Source organism: Onychostoma macrolepis, chromosome 13 (assembly GCF_012432095.1).
Source record: "Onychostoma macrolepis isolate SWU-2019 chromosome 13, ASM1243209v1, whole genome shotgun sequence".
Lineage (NCBI taxonomy): Eukaryota > Metazoa > Chordata > Actinopteri > Cypriniformes > Cyprinidae > Onychostoma > Onychostoma macrolepis.
In genome coordinates this window covers 16,297,829-16,320,005 of record NC_081167.1, presented here as the reverse complement: position 1 = coordinate 16,320,005, position 22,177 = coordinate 16,297,829, and the positions used below count along the sequence as shown (strand labels likewise).

The window sequence follows — 22,177 nt, the reverse complement described above, 5'->3', positions numbered from 1 at the left end:
TCGCGATGTGCACATCCGCGATAGTCACATCGCAGGATGTGCGATGTTTAGTACACTGATCGTTATATTTATACTGATAATTTTCACGACAGCTGTCGTGTCATGCTGCCTCACGCCGCAACAGCAAGGCTGTCTACACTGTACGCGGAAAAAAAGCGACCGTTGCAAATCATGTGACCTTTGTGTTAGTACGTCATAAAAAGAACTAAGGTATACTCTCGGGGATTTGTGGTGCGCACCGCATCCACGGTAGAAAGCATCACTGATTATAATGGGTTCTATTGTATTTTGTCGCATCATGCCGCTTGCGTCCAGTGTAGACACGGTGAGAGCCACACAGATGCATGTGAACACTGAATTCCGTTCATCTCTATTTGTGTCTGAAATTACATACGCGCGAAACTGTCAAAATGCATGTCTCTGCAAGTATCCTTGTAAACACAGTTTCTTATGGCTTAGGTGAAGGTAAACAATTGAGAAATAAAATGGATAGTATATTGGTTCACAGCAGTTTAATGTTCCTGAGGCTTTCTGCTTCAGCCAAAATCACTTTTGTAGCTTTAACACAGATTTATTACATTTAATTTATACAGTGAAGTCTATGCAGTGTTATTTTACATCTGATTATTCAATTTCTGTACCTGAATACTGTTAGACTTGCCTAAAGAATATAAAGCACTGTTTATTTCATTTGTATCATTTTTCTATTATATTTGTTTGTAATTTTCTTATTATTTATACTGATTTATTCACCTACAAAATCACCCCAATCATTGATTTTTTTTTTCATATCGCAATATATATCGCAGAAAAAAATCGCAATGTGAGTTTTTTCCAGTATCGTGCAGCCCTATTGTAAAATTATTATTGTAAAATATTCATTTTGTATTAATGAGCAAATTTGACGTTGTTTGACAGTTGTAAACAGCCTACAGTTAAGCGTATTATACTTGTTTAAAGATTATTTGTTCATGATAATAGTGATGATGATGATATTATTATTATTAAATACTATTTGATAATATTATTCTTTATAAGCAGTAAGCAACTTAAGGCCGTATGTTTGTTACAGGGATTTTGCCACCTTAAGGCATTTTAAATATGATTTTTTTACCATGGTAAAATCACTGTAACTTGTGGCTTATTGATTTAAAAATAAGAAGCAAATATAAATAAATAAATAAAAGAGCAGGGTGTCCAGTGGTATAATAATACAGGTTAACTGAATAAGATTTGCTGAGTTTCGTTTAATGTATTTATTTTAAATAAAAATACTTTTTTAACAGTTTTAAATATTTAAAATATTTTTTTGCTGAATGTTTTTTATCCTTTCCTTAAGACAGTTGGTAGACTTTGAATAGATTTACATCTGTTAATCAACTAATGCTAATAATTTTAAATTGGTTCAAATTTGGCCAATTAATTAATCTTACTAATTTAAATTTTTACTCCTTTTGAAAGCTTGTAGAAGTAAAAACAGTGTTTATTGTCAAGAGTTTCAACAAAAGAAAAGGAAGTTCTTTGCTTTTTAATGACTAAGTATTAAGTAATAGTCATGATGTAAGAATAGCAATGATTTATGATGTAACCTGTTCAAATTTAGTGAGAAATGTAATGTTTTTGAGCCATTTCAGCTCCTCTAGTAGGTTTTGTTATCCTGTTTGTGGATGTTTGTGGACGTTCCCCTGAGGATGACTACATCGAACAAGCACCGTTGACTCATCTGAAGCAGCACGTCATTCTTCATCTGTATGTGTGTGTGTGTCAGACCAGTCTGGAACTCTGTGGCCTTGCTTATATGTGTGTGTGTGTGTGTGTGTGTGTGTGTGTGTGTGGTCTCTATATTTACCGTTAGCCTGTGTTAATCATGCAATAGCTTGAGCTACTGTCAGATTCCCACAACCTTGTTTATGTGCTAACTTGCATTCCTGATGAAGTGCGGACAATGGCAGGCTTTGAAAGTGATCGGAACGTACTCGGATTGTGCTAATAAGGCTGTCATTGAGGGAGATGTCATGTGCCCAGTGCGGGGATGTTTTGGGTTTTTTTTGTTGTTGTTGTTGTTTCTCCAGCTCTCTTAACAGGCCATGCCATACAGGCCAGGAGAGACGGTAGTCAGCACTCATGATTCTGGTAATGATATCATTACAGCTAGTCATTGCTTCTCATGCATTGTTTAACAAAGACATGTTTGAAGTGCTCAGCAGAGAGCTCAGGTAGAGCTTTCTCAGCTTGCAAGCTGAATCAAAAGGTGGAGAGCAGATCAAGAGCAGGAGACACTTTTTTTTAAGCTCTCCACTTGCCAGAGAGAAGAAAGTTAAATTAACATCCCAAAATGACAGCATGTGTAAAGGTGTTTTTTTTTTTTTTTTTTTTAATTCAACACTCTTCTCTCTATCCGTATGCAGTATAGTGACCCAAATCAAATTTGGACCCTTAAAATGTTAGAATGTTATATCATTACAATATGCTACTTTCAAAAAAGGTTTTATTGTTATTGAAAGAAGTGTCTTATGATCACTAAGGCTGCATTTATTTAATGAAAAATAAAGTAATATTGTGAAATATCAATACAAATAATTACAAATTAAAATGATTGTTTTCTGTTTTAGTATATGTTAAAATGTAATTTATTTCTGTAATGGCAAAGCTGAATTTTCAGCAGCCATTACTCTGGTCTTTAGTGTCAATTATGTGCTGATTTGGTGCTTAAGAAATATTTCTTATTATTATAAAAAGTGTTGTGTAAATGAGATATAAAATATGAAATAGTTATATGTATTTAGCAAGGATGCATTAAATTGCCCAAAAGTGAAAGTGAAGACGTTAATAATGTTACAGAAGTTTCAAATAATCCTAAAAGAAATGTCCCATGGTTTCCAAAATATTAAAAAGCACAACTATTTTCAACAGTGACATAATAAAATAAAAAAGATAATAAGAACCATTATTAATAATCCAGCACCAATAATAATGAATCACTAAATCAGCATATTAGAATAATTTCTGATTGATCGTGTGAATTGAAGGCTGAACTAATGCCTGCTATGCTTCACAAGAATAAATTACATTTAATAAAATACAATACAATTAAAGACACATTTTTAATCGTGGTTTAGATCAGGTCACTTTATATGCAGATGGGATGTTTTGATCTTGTTATCATGGCTGCAGTGTGGGGGTTTTTGATGATGTACCCTGTGGATGTTTTCGTTCTCCTCTGAATTGTCACATGCTCGTCGCCAGCGGGAGTAGAGCAGTTAGCAGAGGTGAGCCGCAGGAAAAGCAGGCCCAGTCCCAGTCCCCCCCCCAACTCACTGCCTCTGCAGTCTGCAGTCCACCTGGACGCCCGCCATCTGCAGCCACATCAACATCCATCATCCCACACGCTCTAAACAGCATCAGCACACGCTCACGTCCAGGATACCAGAACACATCTCACGCCGAATTACAGAACATGCCCGTAGCATTTCTCAACCTCTCAGATCTCTGTGGTATCTAAAATGAAGCATCATAAACCCAAGTGTGACAGTGATACAGAGTGCTGTACTCAATAAGGATTTTTTTTTCTTTCCTGCAGGCCTGGTAAAGCCAGTAGTTATTTTTTGTTTGCCCTGCCAACATTTTCACATGGCTGCAAAATTTTATTGTTTAGCAGCATATTTTTTTAAGCTTGAGAATTTTAATGTATTTTTCATGAGCCAATTTGGATACAAATTTGCAGAAATATTTGTATCCATTAGCTTTGAGGATGGATGGGTGGATTGATTGATAGATGATAGATAATCAACAAATATAACTAGTTATAATGACACAAACTTAAATGCTCATATACATTTACATGCAAAAAACAATATATACATAAATATACACAAATACTCATATACATACACATAATAAAATCAAACAATAAAATTTAAATAAAGGCCTCCTAGTACAAGACCATTTCTGATATTCTTTTCTTACATATCTTCTATTATCTCATCAAATATATCCCTATTGTGATAGATAGATATTTCTAGTATGCGGTGTCATATTACATGCTTTATAAATGGTTTTTAGAACTAGTGATGCCTTGCCCTAACTTTATTTCAGTAGGAAATGTATTGACATATGAGGAATGTCTTTCTCAAGGTCACAGTGTTGGAAGGTGGTCTCAGTAACTTCATGTATTGCTTCTTTACTGTTTCAACCTCAGGCTGTGACCTTTGGGTTTGCAGCCTAGCGATGGAACCACTACACTGTGTCATTCGCTGCCGATCAGCTATTTCCTGATGTAATTTTAAGCTTTGTTTGCGGCTATATCTGGGCGACATGTCATCAGTAATGGAAGTGGTGTCTAGGATAGGCTTCGCTTACTCCCAGCTCTTTAGCAGTAATTGCATCTGGTGGTGGTAAGTATAGGATTAGTGGCTTTAGATAAATTTCCACCAAAAGGGCCTGTCTTCTGTGGCTTGTTTGTCGCTCTCTCAACGTCTCTCTTTCTCCATCCGTCCGTCTCTCTGTCTGTCTCTCTCTATTGGTTTGTTGTCGGTTGCGTGTCACGCTCCAGTTGGCCTGCTGGATTCTCGGGAGTACCTTTAACACCTCAGCAGTGCTGGCTTTCTTCTCTCTAATCTTCCCCTTCCCCTGCCCAGATTACTGTATCAATAACCATCTGCCGGCCCCCTCAGACGGCACTGCCTCTGGTACAGTCACAGCCTGTGGCCATACAGTCCTGCCTCACGCAGGATTACGTGGGACGTTTGAGACAACGTAATGAAATTGCACTGTGATTGGCCTGTGAGTAACCAACAGTTGCATCTTTGTTTTTCTTTCTGTCTGGGCTCCCGCTGGTTCACCAGTGTTTATGTCACCAGCGCAAAAACAATGTGGGAAAAATAACATCTTATGACTGTGTGGTCAAGTTGGTTCTCGTTTTTTGTGTGCGTGTATGTTTTTGCTGCTGTTATTTTCTTCTTCGTTTAGCTAGCTGATGATTTTAGAGCTCAGCCCATCCCTCAGGCGGTGCATCTTGTTGAACTGTCTTTTTTAGGTCCCTTCGTCTTGCAGCTGGCATGGCTAACCCACTGGCCCGATTCACAAAGAGAAATACTCTCTTCATTTTCTGCTTTAAGCTTCATCACAACATGGATAACCGTACAGGATGGAGATGAAAGTGGGCGCTGAAGTAAATAACCAGTGAGGTTGGCCCTCGCGAGCTCCCCGGCCCGGTCTGTCAGGGCCACATTTCTAACCCAGACCAGATGTCAGTGTGCACTCACCCTGACACTCCTCACCTCCTCTATGCCACCTTTGTTCTTCTCCGTCCATCTTCTTTCATGATCTATTTTTGTGCCATTCCCGAGTCTGTCGAGCGTAAGGTTTTTTTTTTTTTACACCATATCCAGTATACACCATACTTTGCAAGTTTAATTTGTAGACACAACAAGTTAGCAATTTGTAGGTTTAATCCATGAACTGCACAAACACTGTGGTTCTGTGGTGCCTTCAAAACATTTCAGCCCATTTGTTTCAGTTGCCTGACATGACAACTTCTGGCTCAGCCAATGAAGTGGAGCATTGCATGCCCACTTTTTTGTTTTTTAGCTGCCTTGGTGGCGGAAATATTTTTCCAATTCATTTTTCCCATAGGGATTTTTAAAAACCTTTGTTAAAGAGTTGTAGGGCATGAAACAAACCATGTACATTAATTTGATGTGAAGCAAAAAACAGACAAAAAGACAAATGTACCTAACAGCTTTAATGAGGCGAGGTAAAAATATATGTAACTGTAAATATTTGCTAGTTTCAGACCAGTTGTCTGATTGGCTGAGATTTCGCTACAGAATTATTGGCAATATATATTTCACCAGGAATCTTTATGTTTGAAAGTTATCATTAAAAATCAATACCCCTATGAAGGAAAATAAACTAGATTTTTTTTCTTCGGGATCCCGACTGTTGCACTCTATAATTTGGAGCGGGACTACCTGTCTGTATGATCATAGCAGATGGTCAAATATTTGGGAAATATATACATAAGGCAATTATACATAAAGGCTTTAAGTGTTACCAAATCAATTAATTAGCCTTTAAAAATGATTTGTGAGAAGATTCGTTGTTTATGAAAAATATTTAGCTGTCGTAAGCCATTTTCACTCTGAGCATGTGAAATGTCTTCGAAACCTACCGTAAACACGTTATGATGCATTTATTGTCATGCTCTAGACCTAGGGCTTCTCTTTTTAGCAAATAATAAATATCAAATAATAATAAGTTTGCGTATTCCAAATTGATTCCAAACAATAATGTAAAAATTGTATTTGCATACATATGAATGGAAGTCGGTGGAGTACAAAGTCTTGTGTGATAGCAGCCTTAACATGTATTTAATCCTTTATCTCCTTACAGAATATGATGAGATTGGCTCCTGTCATTTGACATGTCTCTGTATCTTCTTCCTAATTATGAAGCACAAAGCCTTGGATATGGTTCTGGTTAGTCTGTTGTGCCAATAGAGTGACTTTTAAAGTGTAGATTTATTACAAATCCAGCATTTCCATAGACTTGCCTAGTAAAGAGGGTCTATTGCAGTTTTCCAGTGGGGTTGCATTAACTCTAATTCCTGGAGCTAATCTTGAAATAATGCTGCTTAATCACTCTTAATAAAAGAGTGGCTCACCTTAGCTGCTGGATGGCTGCATTATCAGATCATTGAGCTGTAATTGGTGTCATGAAACCTAGTGGTGGGTTATCTCCATGGGGACTGGAGTTTTTCTCCAACTTTATGGCACAAAGATTAACATTGGAGTGTTTGACCTCTGTGCAGTGAACACAAACATGGGTGTAGCTGCAGCTCTGTGACCCGGAAAAGGGAACATCTTCTGACTGGAACCAAATACAAACAGCTAAATGCCAGGTTGGAGTGTTCTGAGTGACGTCAGATGGTCTATTATAGATTAATGCACATGTCTCAGCTCTATTATGCAGTGTCTGTGACAGACAGACAGACTGCAGGTGGTCTTGGCCCCTTACATCCATGAAGCACTGGTTCTTTCCACCCCCTCTTCCTCTCTAAAGGCCGAGGTTGTCACAACCGGTCCCTAGAGCCATTCAGTCGAGCAAAGGGTGAAGCCCAGCACACGTAATTGGAATCTTTTAACCCTCACAGAGCCCTTTTATTATCTGAAATAAAGCGGTTTTATTCATACATCTTGCTTGAGCTTCAGGTATTTTATGTAACAGTCTTTTTAACCGGTAGCGTCATTGCAAATGTACATACTATCCAGAGTAAAGGCCCGTTATCGTCCATTGGTGTGGTCACTGATATAGTTATTGTTTTTGTCATTGGTGTGAACGACATTCGCTGCAACTAGCTTACAATACGATATTAGCTTATCATACCATAAACATACATTGGATACATTGTGACACATCAGAATATTTTAATTCATTATATTATAATTCGCGATTTAAAGCATGCCGAATGCGTGAGAGTGACCCCACATGGTTGTGTGTGAGTCTGCATCTCATAGATGCATCTGAAAAATTTGCAATCACGCTATTTTCGTCCAATTCCCACTATTAATAAACCATTAACTATGACTTTTGCCTCAGTAAACTCCTAATTTGCTGCTTGTTAATAGATATTGGGTAGGATTAGGGATGTAGAATATGGTCATGCAGAATATGTGTTTAAGTGCTAATAAACAGTCAATATGTTAATAATAGGCATGCTAATATGCAACTAGTTAAGTTAGTTGGCCCTGAGGGGGAGGGGGAGGGGGGTGTTCAATGCATTGATATATAATTGTATCAGCATGCTTGTAACCAGTTTTTCTTTAATTTTATAAATTACAAGTTTGATGAATTATTAGGTCAAGAAAAACTAATTTTCCACTGGTTTTAGGAGAAAGAACTGAAGGTTATATAATGTATATCCTGTTCTACATACTCTAACAGAGCTTTGAAATGTGTCCTAAATGAAATAATATCATTGCTACACTAAGCTCTCATTAATTAATGCTGCATGTGTGCTTTGTTTTGCAGGAGGCCGCCGCGTTTGCGCGAGAACAAGGCTTTGAGGTGAGTGGATGGAGGATCACACACTAAACAGATCCTAAAGGATTATTTTTCAGCTGATAATGAAGTTCTTTTTCGGACAGTGATTGATGTGCTATTATACTCTCTTGGCCCCCTTGCAGTGGTCGCCATAGCAACCTGGCAGTCGTCATGGTTTCTTTGTTCAGCCAGCACTCTGGCTCACACACTCTCTCTCTTTCTCACACACACACACACACACAAACACATTTTCTCCCCTACTCTCACACATTCTCTTCTCCTCTTTCTCTCTCTCTCTCTCCTCTCCCTCCTTTTCTGTTATGACGCATTCCTCCCAGGTCTGCACCCAACATCGCCTACAGATGTTATTTATTGAATTTTGAGAATGCTCTTGGGAGGAGAAAAAGAAATCCTCAGGGGCTGCTTTCAATTCTGTCGGTGTACTGGGCAGGGCTGGCAGGTGCCTTTGTCGAGGAACCCACCTTGTTAGCTTCATTAGACCGCATGAGGATCCGCCGCGGCATTACGCTCAATTATACCGCGCCGCATCCGCTCATAAATACTGGATCACCTTCCCCTCCAGTCTGAGAATGTGGAAACACTGATTGGCCTTGTTTGCACATAACACGTCAAAACAATATGAGTTATCTCTCTGAATAGCAGGGAAATGCAAATGTAATAGTAGTGTTTCTCGTCTCATATTCACAAGTGTACATGGGAGGGGGGGGGGGGGGGTTAAATGTGAATTCATAAGCAAAGTAAATGTGAGTTTAGGAACAGCACGCTTAAATAATTGAAGTGGCTTATCTTTTTTCAAATGCAGTGCTATCCGCCTGAATGTGTTTCGTCTCAGTATGAATAATTGTCTTCCAGGATCACTCAAGGTGCGATCGACGTGACTGGAATGCAAAGCAGATTCTGGCAGCAGAGTAAGTTAGAGAGAGGAGGGAGAGATAGAGAGCATGCAGGAGCGAGAGAGGGAGAGAGAGAGAGAGAGAGAGAGAGAGAGAGGAGGAGCAATTCGTGAGCCAGGGAGATAGAGGAGGGGGCGAGAGCTTGCATCGCACAGAGTAAATATATAAATGGCAAGCACTGTCACACACTGTGAGTACCTCTTCACTGATTTCACACACGTCATGTTGATTTAGGGCTCAGAGAAAAGGGAATCTTTGACATACGAGTCTTTGCCCCTGATTTTGCTTCAGAAATAAACATCTCAACAGAGTATGGCAGCTGAAATGTAAGCATTTAGTGACAGGACAGAGAGAAATCGAGAAAACGCTCTAGTTTCAGGCCCCAAACGTGCTAAGAAGCGTGTCATCTTTTGTCTTTCGATCTTATTCATACACGCCTCCGCACATCAGCTGACTTTCCACATCTGCGCGTCTGCAGACCGATTCTCAGTTTATGTGGTACGTAACATCACAGATGTGCTCCCCCTCGTTTATCGACAATAAACTTTGTACCCCACTCGTACCTAGAGCGAAAACCGAGGTTTTATTTTATTGGGTAATAAAGCAATAAAGCCACAAAAGCTGTTTCCATCCGAGTTGGGAATTTAATTTATTCGAAAAATCATAATATTGTGAAAACAGTTTTCAAATAAACCAACGTTTCCAGTGTTTAGGAGAACAAAATCGTCACTTGGCGCAAAATAGAAATGGAAATTGTAGCAGCTGTGGTCCTTTTTATATTATTTAATTACTTCTGACTTTTTAAATGGACATTTAGGAAGTTATTCAGTAAATTAGTTTTTTTTTTTTTGAAGTTTGCTTGCCTTTTATAACCTTCTGTTATAATATAATATAATGCTTCATTTATAACACTTTTTTTTTTTAAATCATCCACCAGGTTTATACTTTTCAGGAACGTGTTTTCATGGTAGTTTGCCAGGTCTTGCCAATTTTTTAAATATATAATATAACATTTATTAAATATATTTTATCAAATTTTAGACATTTTTAAGGTGCATTTTGGATTTATAATTTTTTTTTATTATTATTATTGTATTAAGTTTCATTATATTGAGATATCCTCCCAGCATTTTTATGCAATATCTCAGAATTTGCATAAAACACATGGATGGAAACCTGGATAATGATATGCATTATTGTGGTTGTAGGCACTCTAAATCTCGTAGTCTTCCCAGGAAGCCTGTTCTTCAATACAAACTTCCAATAAGCTCTGTGATTATCCAAAGAACTCCCTAGCAGACGCTGCTAGACATGCTGTACCTTTGTAAAGATAATATTTTTCTCACATCTTAAACAATGTGGCAACATTCAGAAGTGTGAAAGAAGAGTGTTTTTACAATACAGCTCTGCATCTCGTGAAAATCTACACGCTTTATGAAAGTGAAAATCAAACACGTCTGCTTAGCGTCAATCCATTTCCCTTGCTTCAAAGAGATGCCTTGTTAATAAATCAATTTACATCTCAAGAAGGTAGATAAGAGTGTGTTATTTTCTCTCTGTATTGAGCCGGCATTAGATCTGGCTCGCAGTGTGATCCGATCCTCATCTGTTTTACTTAAATACCCTTAGATGTTGAATCTGCCGCAGGGTAATTGATGTTCTATTGGCTGCTGTTCCTCCTACAGATTACAATGAAGGAGCTGTTTTATTAGCTTTAATATGGACACAGAATTGGACACCCTAATAAGGCAGGGTTTTTTTTCGCCTGCTTTCATCATTATTAAAGGAGAACATCTCTTATGATAATCACTGACAGCTACATTATGGCTTTCATGAACTGATGGTTACCAGTGAATGGAGAGATATTATGGTTAAGCTTAATTAAGCTTGTGCTTATTATGTTTTTTACGCTTAAAACCTTCATTACACACCCCTCTGATCAAACACAGCTATTGAGTAGCAAGTAGTCAATGGCATGAATATGCTAATATGTGTCTGAGACCTTAGCAGGGAACTGTGAAGTCTGGTCTTTTACACTGAAGGGTTAGTTCACCCAAAACGTCTGTCATAATTTACTCACCCCTCATGTCATTCCAAACCTGACTGACTGACTTTCTTTTGTAGAATACAACAGAAAATATTTAGAAGAATATTTGAATAGCTTTTGTCCATACAATGAAAGTTAATGGGGTCCAAAACCAACACTAACAAAAACATTTTCCAAAAAATCTTTGGTGTTACACAAAAGAAAGAAAGCCATCGGGAAATTACGGGGGGGAAAAGCAGCATTTACGTCCCAACCTATCCGTCCCAGCTGCTGTGGCACTTTTTAGTTAATGAGTTACTTCAAAACACTTCAAAATGCAAACCACTTTGTTTGCCAGAGATCAGCAGCAACTTTTTTTTCTTTCTTGAGCCAATTGCTCATCACGTGCCTTGAGGCAAAGTCATGTAACTTTATGATGGAACTCTAGGAATTTATTTGGTCTGTTTTTGATAATTGTTTAAAGTGTCCCTATTATGGGTAATGAAAGGTTCATATTTTGGTTTTGGGAGTCCCCAACAACAGGTTGACATGCGTGTAAGGTCAAAAAACACTTTCATTGTCTAATAATATGCATTTATTTTTACCTTACTTGCTCAATGACTCCCAAACAATTCGCTCAGCGATTCATTTTTCCAAACCCCTCCTTTGCGTGACTCTAACTGGTGGTGATTGGTCCGATTGGTCTCATTTTAATTTCATCATGCCTGTAATGCCTGATAAAGCAGTGTTTGTGAGCACAGTGCTGCTTTGTGTACAGCGTTACCAGAGAAACAGCTATTTTTACCGTTTTCATTCACTTAGAGCTGTAACACACTGCATGAAAGGTAATTTTCAAAAATCCATAATAAGGGCACTTTAACTGTTGTTCATGCTTTCATCTTACCACCAAAGATTTTGATTATAATATTTATAAAAAATAGTTCCAATTTAACACGCATATCTGTTTCAAGCAACAAGTGTATACTTTTAAGGCTCATTTTTTAAATGACATGATGGTGAGTAAATGATGACTGGATTTTAATTTTTGTGTGAAATCTCTCTTTAAAACAATAAAGAAACATGACTTCTAAACCACAGCCTCAACTCATCTCACTTTATACATTCAGTCTCAGTGACAAATTGCCTTCAACAAGCCCTGGAATCCAGTATCACAGTATTAACCTCTCCATTAGCACCTCTGTAGACTCCCACAACGCCTCTCCCTTCTCTCCTCCTTGGGAACGATCAACCTTTTAGTGGTGATTAGAGGCTGTGTTTGGGGAAGTGATTAAAAGCCCCCTACTCAATTTAGCTGGAGCAAGTTAGCGCCAGTGGGGGAAACGGCAACATGGGAGCACGCATCCCACGGCAGCTGCTCCTAACAGTCTCCATAGCCCTCTGCCCCCCAACCGCAGCACCTGTCTGCAGGAGAGATGCGCACAGAAAGCCTCTTTATTCCCAGAAGGGCTCTTGCCTTTCTCTGTCTGGACTGAAGGATCCAGTTGTGATGTGTCTTGATGGGTTAATTATGAGAATAGCTCTGACAGTTGATATTCAGATCAAAGCGAACAGGCGTTCGGTCCCTCTCGGTCCCTCAGGCATATATGTATTCACACCAGCAGATAGCTATGCAGAGATAAGTGCCTGAGAGTGAGGCGGGAAGGCTAATTTATACCCCACACCTCCCAAATTCTCACTCACTCTCTCTCTCCCAACTCTTCCGCATCCTCCTCTACCCCCAAAAAAATCATGCTACAAAAATTAAACGACTCTTTAGAAGTGAATGATTAATCTAATGAAGCTGCAGAGGTGTTCTACTTCTGCTAATGAAGCCTTGCATTCTAATAAGTCACAGGCATACACTGTAATCATAATTGAAATGCCAAGCAGGGTTAAAGACAAACTGTGATCGCAGATGTTGCAGCGCTGAGATATATATGTAGAAAGAAAACGAGTAGGCAGTGGCTGCTGGGGGCTTTTATTCAGAGCTCAGGGTCCTCGGATTCCAGCTAAACATCTGTTTTTCAATGGGCAATCGCTGTATCCTGAATACATATAACAGACTTCTCGGCTTTTACAAGCGCCTTGAAAGTTTCTATGCGTGCAGACTCCCCTATGTCTGAAATGAAACACCTCCTCGCTCTTCTAGGAGTTAAAAAAAAAAAAAAAAGCTGGTTTGACACGAAGAGTTTGCGTGTCTGATTTGCATTGTTCGAGGCCAAGAAAAGAGAGTAAATTATGAATGAGTAATGCTATTCAATCATGTCAGACATTTAATCTGCGCAGTTGAATGGAGCTCCATATGAATATATGACTCCATAGGTGCCTGTACACCCCCTTCCCCTCTGGGTCTCCTGGCGATTAAGTGTTCATGAGCATGTGTAGCAACACACTCTCATGGCTATCATGTGTTTGATAGTTATAATGACGGGATAATGGTGGGCTTGTAGGCAGCCACTTCTCGTCACAGGATACCTATAGACCCGCAGCCCCTGACAGATTTACAGTGCGCAGTCAGCTGATACCGTAAAACAGTAAGGTTTTTATAGAGCCCTGGGCTCTGCTTAATACAAGCCACCACATTCGTACTTGCCTGCTTTCTGGGTCTAGCCTTGGGCCTGTACTGTCTGTGGTTGAGTTTTCCAGAGAAGACATAATTATCTAGTTAGTTTTGCATTCTGGTGTCGGTTCCGATCGGAACACTTTGTTAACCTTCCCCAAAGCACGCTGTATTAATAATTTCATCCATATTTATGAAGTAGCTTTATACTTGTTGGGGGGGGGGGGACTTTTTATTGTATTTCTATTAAAATGTAGGTCATTAGTACATTTTAACCAGTAAATTTGGTCTTAAGGTGCGGTCACATTTATCCTTGTTTTGTGAATTCCCTTTGGGTGATTTTATTTTTCGAGATTTGTTTTTGGCATTTTTGCTTTTATTCAGATAGGATAGTTGGGTCATTCTACAGAAATGTCCACTTTTGGCATGGAAAGATCTGTTAATTTATTTATTTTCCTAACATTTAAACTTAGGCCACATTATTAGATTACCTTTTGACTTTATGAATACATATAAATGACAAACTTAATTTTTTTTTTTTTTAGCTTTTTTTTTGCAACTATTTCAAGACCACATGTACTATTTTTTTTTGTCACTGGTGTTACCTTCTTTAGCAATATTAAAAGTTTTTATGAAATATTATTTCTCTTTTTTTTTTCAGCACATGTAGTCGGAGTTACAGAAATTATGTTTTATTTAATGTGACAGACAAAAACAGTGCAGTAACACTAGTGACATACATAAGACCAGATATACTGATCTTCACTGTTATTATCCATAAGGAAGGTAACACCAGTGACAATTTTCATGAAAATGCATTTTACAAAATGTCTGCTGCAAGGTATCAAACCACATGTTGTCTATCATGGTATACTCACTAAATTAAGTAGATTAATCCAATTGTATTGTTTTTTGTTGTTGTTGTTTTTTTTACAATTCCCTAACCATAAATAGGTCATACTAGTGACGTCAACTAAAAGCTTCATATGAAATCATGAGATAAATGAGAATATTTCTCATAACTGAAAAGAAACAGTGGACATAACATGGGCCTTTTTTCATAGATGTTTATATTAGTTTATATTTAGGTCCCACTTTATATTAGGTGGCCTTAACTACTATGTACTTACATTTAAATTAATCATTTGGTACAGTGCACTTATTGTGTACATACATGTTTTTACATTGTACTTATATTTTTTTTTAAATACCTATATGTAATTAAATCTGTAATTAATTTCTGTAATTACATTTATAATTACACTGTTGACCCATCCCTCACACCTTAACCCACCCTTAAACCTACCCATACCACCAAACCTGTCCCTAACCTTACCCGTATCCCACCTCAATAGCAGCAAGTGTTTTGCAGTACAGTATGAACACAATAAGTACATTGTACTTATTTTTTAATGTAAGTACATAGAAGTTAAGGCCACCTAATAGAAAGTGTGACCGTGATTTTTATTTCAAAATAACAGATTTTTGTTAAACAGTAACACCAGTGACACAACTCCAGGGGACCACTGTTTTCAGTATATATTTTCTAATATTTATTCAGCATTTTGTTTTATTATGCCATTTATATCATATATTTGATAGTTATGAATACATTATTGTATTTTAAATGGTATTACATTTTTGACCTCAACATAAAGCACTTTCCCTCTGTTCATGGTTGTGGGGACAAGCAGTTTTGTGCTTGTCCAACCAATATTGCCACATTGATGGCTCAAGAAGGTGTAATTGTTCAAATAACATATTGTTTCATTTTAAAATATAAAGAAATTGTAACCCTAAAGTATTTTTCAAGTGTAATATTTCTGTAAAGTCTAGGGACACAAAAATGGACATTTCCATAGAATGACCCAGTTGCTCTTGCATCGCCCGAAGCAGGTGCGCTACATTTCTAAGCGCTGCAAGGACTCGAAATCTAGTCATTTCAATAGGAATCAAAACGATTGGGAATTACCAATGCAAATTTCACATTGGGTTCAACTGGTCACAAAAATTTGCTGTGTTGACCAAGCCTTGGTTTTTAAGTGTCTTCTGTGTGAGCTGTGCTTCTTGTATTGCTACTCTATTGACAATAGAATATAAACCTTTTTTGCCTGCATCTTTAGTGTCCTGTTATTGAAAAACGTGAATCACTGAGCCAATTTCACTTGCAATACAAATGCAAACGAAAACAACTGCCTGGCAGTGTAAACTCACACCAAAGTCAATATCTTGAACAGCAAGTGCTGCAGTAAGCTGATTGAATCCGTTCGGCGCTCTGCTGATTGGCCAGACTGCAGGAAAGCGGACCCTTTCAGTCGAGTGTGGAGGGAGACAGAGGTGATGAGGCAGCTGGGCCTGCCTGGGACACCACACTACCTCGCCATTAACAAAACTGTCAAGGGCTGGTGGCTGCCATGGCCAAGCAGCCTCTCTAGCCTGCTTTTGGCAGTGGGACGAGTGGACATGTGACAGACTCGAAGCTTTGGCAGGGTTGGACTGCCTCAGACCCTCTTACTGGGGCTTTGTGTGACTGGGGTGGGGGGATGGTATCGAACCACCAGCACTCAACCCCTTAGATCAACCCACCCCCCAGCACCGGCACCACCCATTCCACACACACACACACACACACACCCCCACCCCAGCTCCTTCTGTCCAGTGCCGGCTGGGAGGTGTCAGGACTAGGAAATGCAGATGATCTCACTCAATTCCCTAAACATCAAGCACTCACATACACACTTAACTGTTAGTTCTATACTAATATTTAATGTATATATTTAATAAATTATATATTTGAAAAAAAAATTATATATAGCAGTTATATGGAAGTTATAGTATTATTTATTTGCAGATATCATTTGAATTCATATTTTGTTATTTAATTCAATGAAATTTCTCAATTTTGCTTTCCAAAAGGGTCTAAATACTTTTGGACCTGCTGTAGGTGTGGACAGTGCTCTGATCTGCATGCTTGGAGCCCACTCCCACCTGGTCAAAGCTGGCACCCCAATCAGGATCTTATACTTTGACTTCTTCAGTGCCCTCAACATGCCTCTCCGACTTGGTAACCAGCTCAGCGCGATACCAGTGAACGCCTCCACAATCTCCTAAATCATAGACTATTTTACCAGCAGGCAGAAGTTTGCGAGGCTCCAGGGAGAGAGCGTGGAGGTGGTGTAGTTCTACAGGTTGCTTGGAGTCCACTTAAACAGCAGACTGTACTGGACAAACAAGTAAGCTGTGCAATACCAGAAAGGTCAGATCAGGAGGCACAGGTTTTTTAGCATGTACAACAGGCTGCTATAGGTATATTTACTATTTTATTTAATGCTTTTCTAGACTAAAATGTTCTGTTAGTGGCATCTCTATTACTGGACTCGTTAGAAGTGCTTAGTCAAATTCAACAAACAATTCTGTTCATCCTCAAAAACATGCTTGGAGTGTTGTAGTAGCAGTAGTAGCACTGGCTTGTTCCACAACAGTATTATGAAAGAGAAAGAGATTATGAAAGAAAAACCCTGAGCCAAATGATGTTTGAAGGTGTTAATGGTTCTTGTATGGGCATTCCGTACATACTGTGCAATAATACTCTGACAGAATTTCCTGCACTATAACAAAACAGCTTAAGAATCTACAGCACGAGCAGTGTAGTCCGTTTCCCAAACGAATGACTCTTATTAGCTGGTTCTTAGTGAATCAGAAACATACAGCGTGACTATTGTAGTCATATTAACAAACAAATGACTCTTATGAGCCGGTTCTTATTGAATCAAAAAAATACAGTGCGACCAGTGTTGTGCGATTCCCAAACGAATGACTCTTATGAGGTGGTTCTAAATGAAATAAATAAAAAAAATACTGTGTAGTCTGAATTTGATTCTTTTTCTTTGTCATGAATCAAACCCACACAGCTCTGCCAGTTCCCAAATGAATGACTCTGAATGTTTGTTTCGTTTGAATGATTCTTTTTAGTGAATCAAACAGTTTGCGACCAGCTGTGCTTTATATCGGTCAGTCAGTCAGTCTGACTGTTAACTAGTAAACCTCAAATCCACAGAAATATGTTTTTAATATACAGAGACAGTGATACATGTTACTGTTGTCTTTGTCTACACAAATACAATTGGCGTATTGCAGATGTAGCTGTTCAAAAGCCAGAAGACTGAATGCATCATTGGATTGCTTTAAAGCCACTGAGCGATACATGCGTCATTTTAGTATCTTGTTAGCATTTAAACATTTCTTTGGAATGAATACATGAGTCACGAGTGATGTGATTACACATGAAATTTAGCATTTCAACACAACAGACGTTCTGAGTGAGATGTAGTTGGCAATTGCAGTCACTACACGTGCTCAGTAGGTATGACGATGACTCGGGTGCGTGTTTTGCAAGGTGCCGTATTAAAGTAAATCTAATCTGATCTGGAAGAACTTAATATTTGCTTCTTACCCTCAAGTATGTGTTTTATGTTTTTCTCCTGTGCAGACTGAAGACATTGAGGAGATTGCGAAGAAGGCCCAAAGCTTACCCAAAGAGAACAAGAAAAGGCAGAGGATTGTTGTCTTCACCCAAGGCAAAGAAAGAACTATAATGGCCAAAGGTGCGTGGGTCAGTTTTCATCTCTTCGGAATTAGGTTTTCATAATCATGCTTTTAGATCAGGACCATCTCGTGTTAAAAAGAAATAACACAACCCCCAGAAACACTTTTAGTTATTTACAGTTGGAATGATGTTGATAGATTTCCTCTGTAAACATTAGTGAATAGCCTCAAACAAGGTCATCTTAAGAATAGAATGCCGTTCTCTCTGGCGGCTTTCGATGTTGCTCAGTGTGAAATGAATTCGCCCTTGGCAATGACCTCCTATCTCTCAGATGCAGAATTTGAATCCAAAGGGCTGTTGCAGTCACATTGCTATGGTAACTGAGTGGTGGGGGATCTTTCTGTGGAGTGGATAAGTTTAACCGAATAGTGGGGAAAGCATAACAGTTGTAGCTGATTAAACCAGCGGGGTTTGAAGTAGAAAGCGGGGAGGCAGCAGGAATGTAAAGGGGACAGGCTGAGCTGTTTATGCTCTTCTTCTCCTGCTCTTCATTTCTTCTCCTTTTGCACCTGCCAGAACGGCATTCCTCGCTTTACAGTCTGCCAGTGCCCAGTCTCAGCTAAATTCCATTTGTTCAGGATAATTCGCCTTTTATTGCCTTTTGTATTTTGATTTATTGAATTTCACAGTGTTCTTACAATGAATTCTGTCGAGGTTGGACATTATTTAAATCTCTCGGGAACACAATGAGCGGCTGCCCTTGCAACGCTCTGGAGACCCTGGAAAAACAATGAGGTAAACACAGTACATGACCTTTAGAAGCAAAAACCCTGAAGAGGTTTGGCCTAGCACATACGCACCAGCTAGTTGAGCCTTGGTGCTCATGCAAGAAACAAACGTTTGAATCCAGCCTGCTTCCAGTTTTTTCCTCCCTCTCAGCTAAAAATTGTGAAGAAAAAATCTTGATATAAATTCTCATTTTTGATTATTTACGTTTGGAGTTGGTGTTGGAAAATCATTTTTTTTTTTCATGATTTTGAAAAAAATTTCTTAGATTCACCAAGGCTGCAATTATTTGACCAAAAAAATACAGTAAAATGTAATATACTGAAATATTACAATTCAAAATAACTGTTTTCTACTTTAATATCTTTTAAAAGTGTAATTCATTCCTGTGATGGCAAAGGTGTTTTTTTAGCAACCATTACTAAGTTGGCGCTCCAAAACATTTCTTATTATTATCAATGTTGAAGCTGCTCAATATTTTTTGTGGAATTGTGGTGTTTATTTCAGAAGTTCAAAAGAATAGCATATATTTGAAATAGAACAAAACATAACATTTCTTAACATCAATTTAATCCTTGCTGAATTAAAGTATTAATTTCTTTAAAGAAAAATATTTTGAATGGTAGTGTATGTCATCATGCTGTTCATTTGAATTTAATACGCTTGTATAAATCAGTCTCTTTTTTTTTCTGACCATATTTAACTAATGGATTAATTAGATTTAAACCATGTTTATTTTCTTGTCAAAGCTTATTTTTACTGAACATTCTTAAATAGTTAAATAAAATTATAATCCTATAACATTGTCACTATTTTCACTTATTTGCCAATGGTGACATGAGTGACTAAGGTTTCCGACCACTGATGCAATAAAATACCATGTTAAGATTGTTCTCTCGTTTTATAGGCCTCACTCTTAAGAGTGACGTGACACATGACATCCCGATGACACCGCAGGCCACTCCGAGTCCCCTCGCCCCTGTTAGCTTATAGGTCTAATCCTATTCACAAGTCTGCACTACAGGATTGAAGTGTTGTTAAACAGAGCTGTCGCAGAGCTCTGTATTATACAATTTACACAACATGTTACCAGAGTAACGCAGCAAAGCTGGCTGTATTGGTTCCACTGCGCTGCGTTTATCACACAAACGCTAATAGCATTAGTCCCCCTGGGCTGATAAGGCTGCTCAGGCAATTGCTACTCCTGTAAAGCCTCATCAGAGGAAAGCGCTACAAGACAATCCTTTCCTTTTGCTACAGAACCGCCTCGCTCCCACTTGTTCCTAGCTAACTTTCAGCCTAAACGTCGGCTTTAGAGAAAATACTCTCCTGGAGGCATTTTACACTGCACTGAGGAAAAAGGCGGGCTCGGCTAACCTCCTGCAGCCCTTTCAAAAGGAGCCGCGGGGTTGGCGGCAACCCCCAGTGAACCTATGCGAAGTGAACGAGGACGCCACGCACGAGGTAGTTGGCCATAAAAAATGTCAGGCGTCGCACGAGCAGCGAATAAGTGGGTTCAAATAGCAGGGGCGACGGAGAAGGAGAGGGACGTTATTGCTCCCCGCTGCCTCCGCCAATAAACATCAATATAAAAGAGAATTGAAGATTTGCTCAACCTCCCAGAGGCTGTGCTCTGATGCCGTCTGATCTCTACATTTCATTTGCAATTTGCTCTCTATGTGGGGATGTGATCATTCAGCAGGCTCTGAATGTCACAATGAAGTTGTTTTAATGGTGATTAAGAAGGCTGGGATGATAGGCCCTGGGGGCGACGCTCCAAAGAGATGCAGATTTGTTATTGTGTAGTTCCTCTTTGTGCGCGCCGGCTTTCTCTCGCGGCATAAACGCAGGCTGTCCTCGCCCCTCCACATTAATTTCCTTAATGAAAGCTGCCAGAAGAGGAGCCCTTAATGAAGCACCTTTGTGACATCGCTGAACAGAGCGCGGCCCTGCTGGCGCACCTATTACAGGCTCATATTAAGAGCACGGTGCCAACGGTCTTTGATCTAATGATGGCTGAGTGTGCAGGGTCGCCCAGGGGCTCCGGCAGGGACGACGGCGTCACGGGGAGGAAGAGAGTCTGTGATGTTGTATTAGTACTTTCCCTCCTCCGTGAGTTCACGTATTAAGCTAACTTAATCGCACTCTTCGTGACCGCTTTACAAAATAGAATGTCCCGTTTAATCCCAAACTACTTGATGCGTAGGAATGTAGCCCAACGAGGGCAGGCTGACAGTTTCGGGCAGAGTCATGACTCATAAGTGTCGCACTTTACTCTAACTTCCTGGAACCGAGGTTCGAGAGAGAGATAACCTTTGTCGTGTTCCTTTTAATATCACAAGAAGTGAAACTAACACCACAACAGGAGGGGCGTCTTTGCATTTCTGCAGAGAGAGAGTGAGAAAGAGAGCGAGGCTGCTGCAGTTTTGTTTATTTCCAGTCGACTTGTAAACTCCACTGTTCAGTGATATCTGGACGTGACCATATCCTTATCTTATCTAGGCTGGAAAACACTGGGCTTGGATGTGGTTGTCCCAACTCAAGCACATGATGTGATTTAAAGGGATAGTCCACCCAAAAATGAAAATTGACATCGTTTACTCACCCTCATGTCATTCTGTATGACGGACTTCTCCAAAGTTTCCCTGGTGTTTTGCAGGCGCTTTTTAATCAAGGCTACATTAAAGTTGGCATAAAATGAAAATTCATCCTATTTTCTAAATGCATGTTATAGATTGTGAATAGTTCATCCATGCATAGGTTTGATTTCTTTAAAAAAAAAAAAAAACTTTTTGAGCTCATAATTTGCATTAAAATGTCATAACTACAACTTTTCCTTGGTGACACATGCAGGACTTCTGCAATGATTTATTCTGCATAAACCCTGCCACTTTGCTATAAGTGACTGCAAGCTTGCATTCAGATCTGCTTCCAATAACTAATGTATGTAACCAAGTCCTGCCCTACATTTTTTTTCAATAATCTGTTTCACTCAGATGTACATCACAGTATGGAAGAAAAGTTCTGTTGCTACTTCTGTATCATTGTGACTCTAAGAGTGAGAGAAATAAATTGCCTTTACTTCAGTTGCGAATAATTCTAAAGTCGCTCCATGTAATCCGTTTTGTTTTTGTCGTCCTACTAAAGAGGAACATTTTCATTCCTGCTCCTGGAGAGGTGCTGCTCGTCTTGAAACTTATTCGGGAGGAATGTGTCTAATGCGCTGTCAGATTTACCTGCACCTAATGAACTCCCTAGAGGAGCCTTTCCGTTTCAGTCTGTTTTCCTCCATCTCCGTGAGC

General features: G+C 39.0%; 1 protein-coding gene across 3 annotated transcripts in view; it reads left to right on the top strand.

The window, feature by feature from the left end:
* The window catches only part of adka (adenosine kinase a), a 173,703-nt gene that overhangs the window by 139,527 nt on the left and 11,999 nt on the right, over nt 1-22,177 (top strand). For 2 of the 3 annotated variants that reach the window (XM_058794894.1, XM_058794895.1), the window contains exons 8-9: nt 8,032-8,067; nt 18,033-18,147. In XM_058794894.1, the coding sequence (XP_058650877.1) occupies nt 8,032-8,067; nt 18,033-18,147 (151 nt within the window). Of the gene's footprint in view, nt 1-8,031; nt 8,068-16,459; nt 16,608-16,674; nt 16,777-18,032; nt 18,148-22,177 lie in introns of those variants that run through there. The other variant, XM_058794896.1, reaches the window with a different exon arrangement.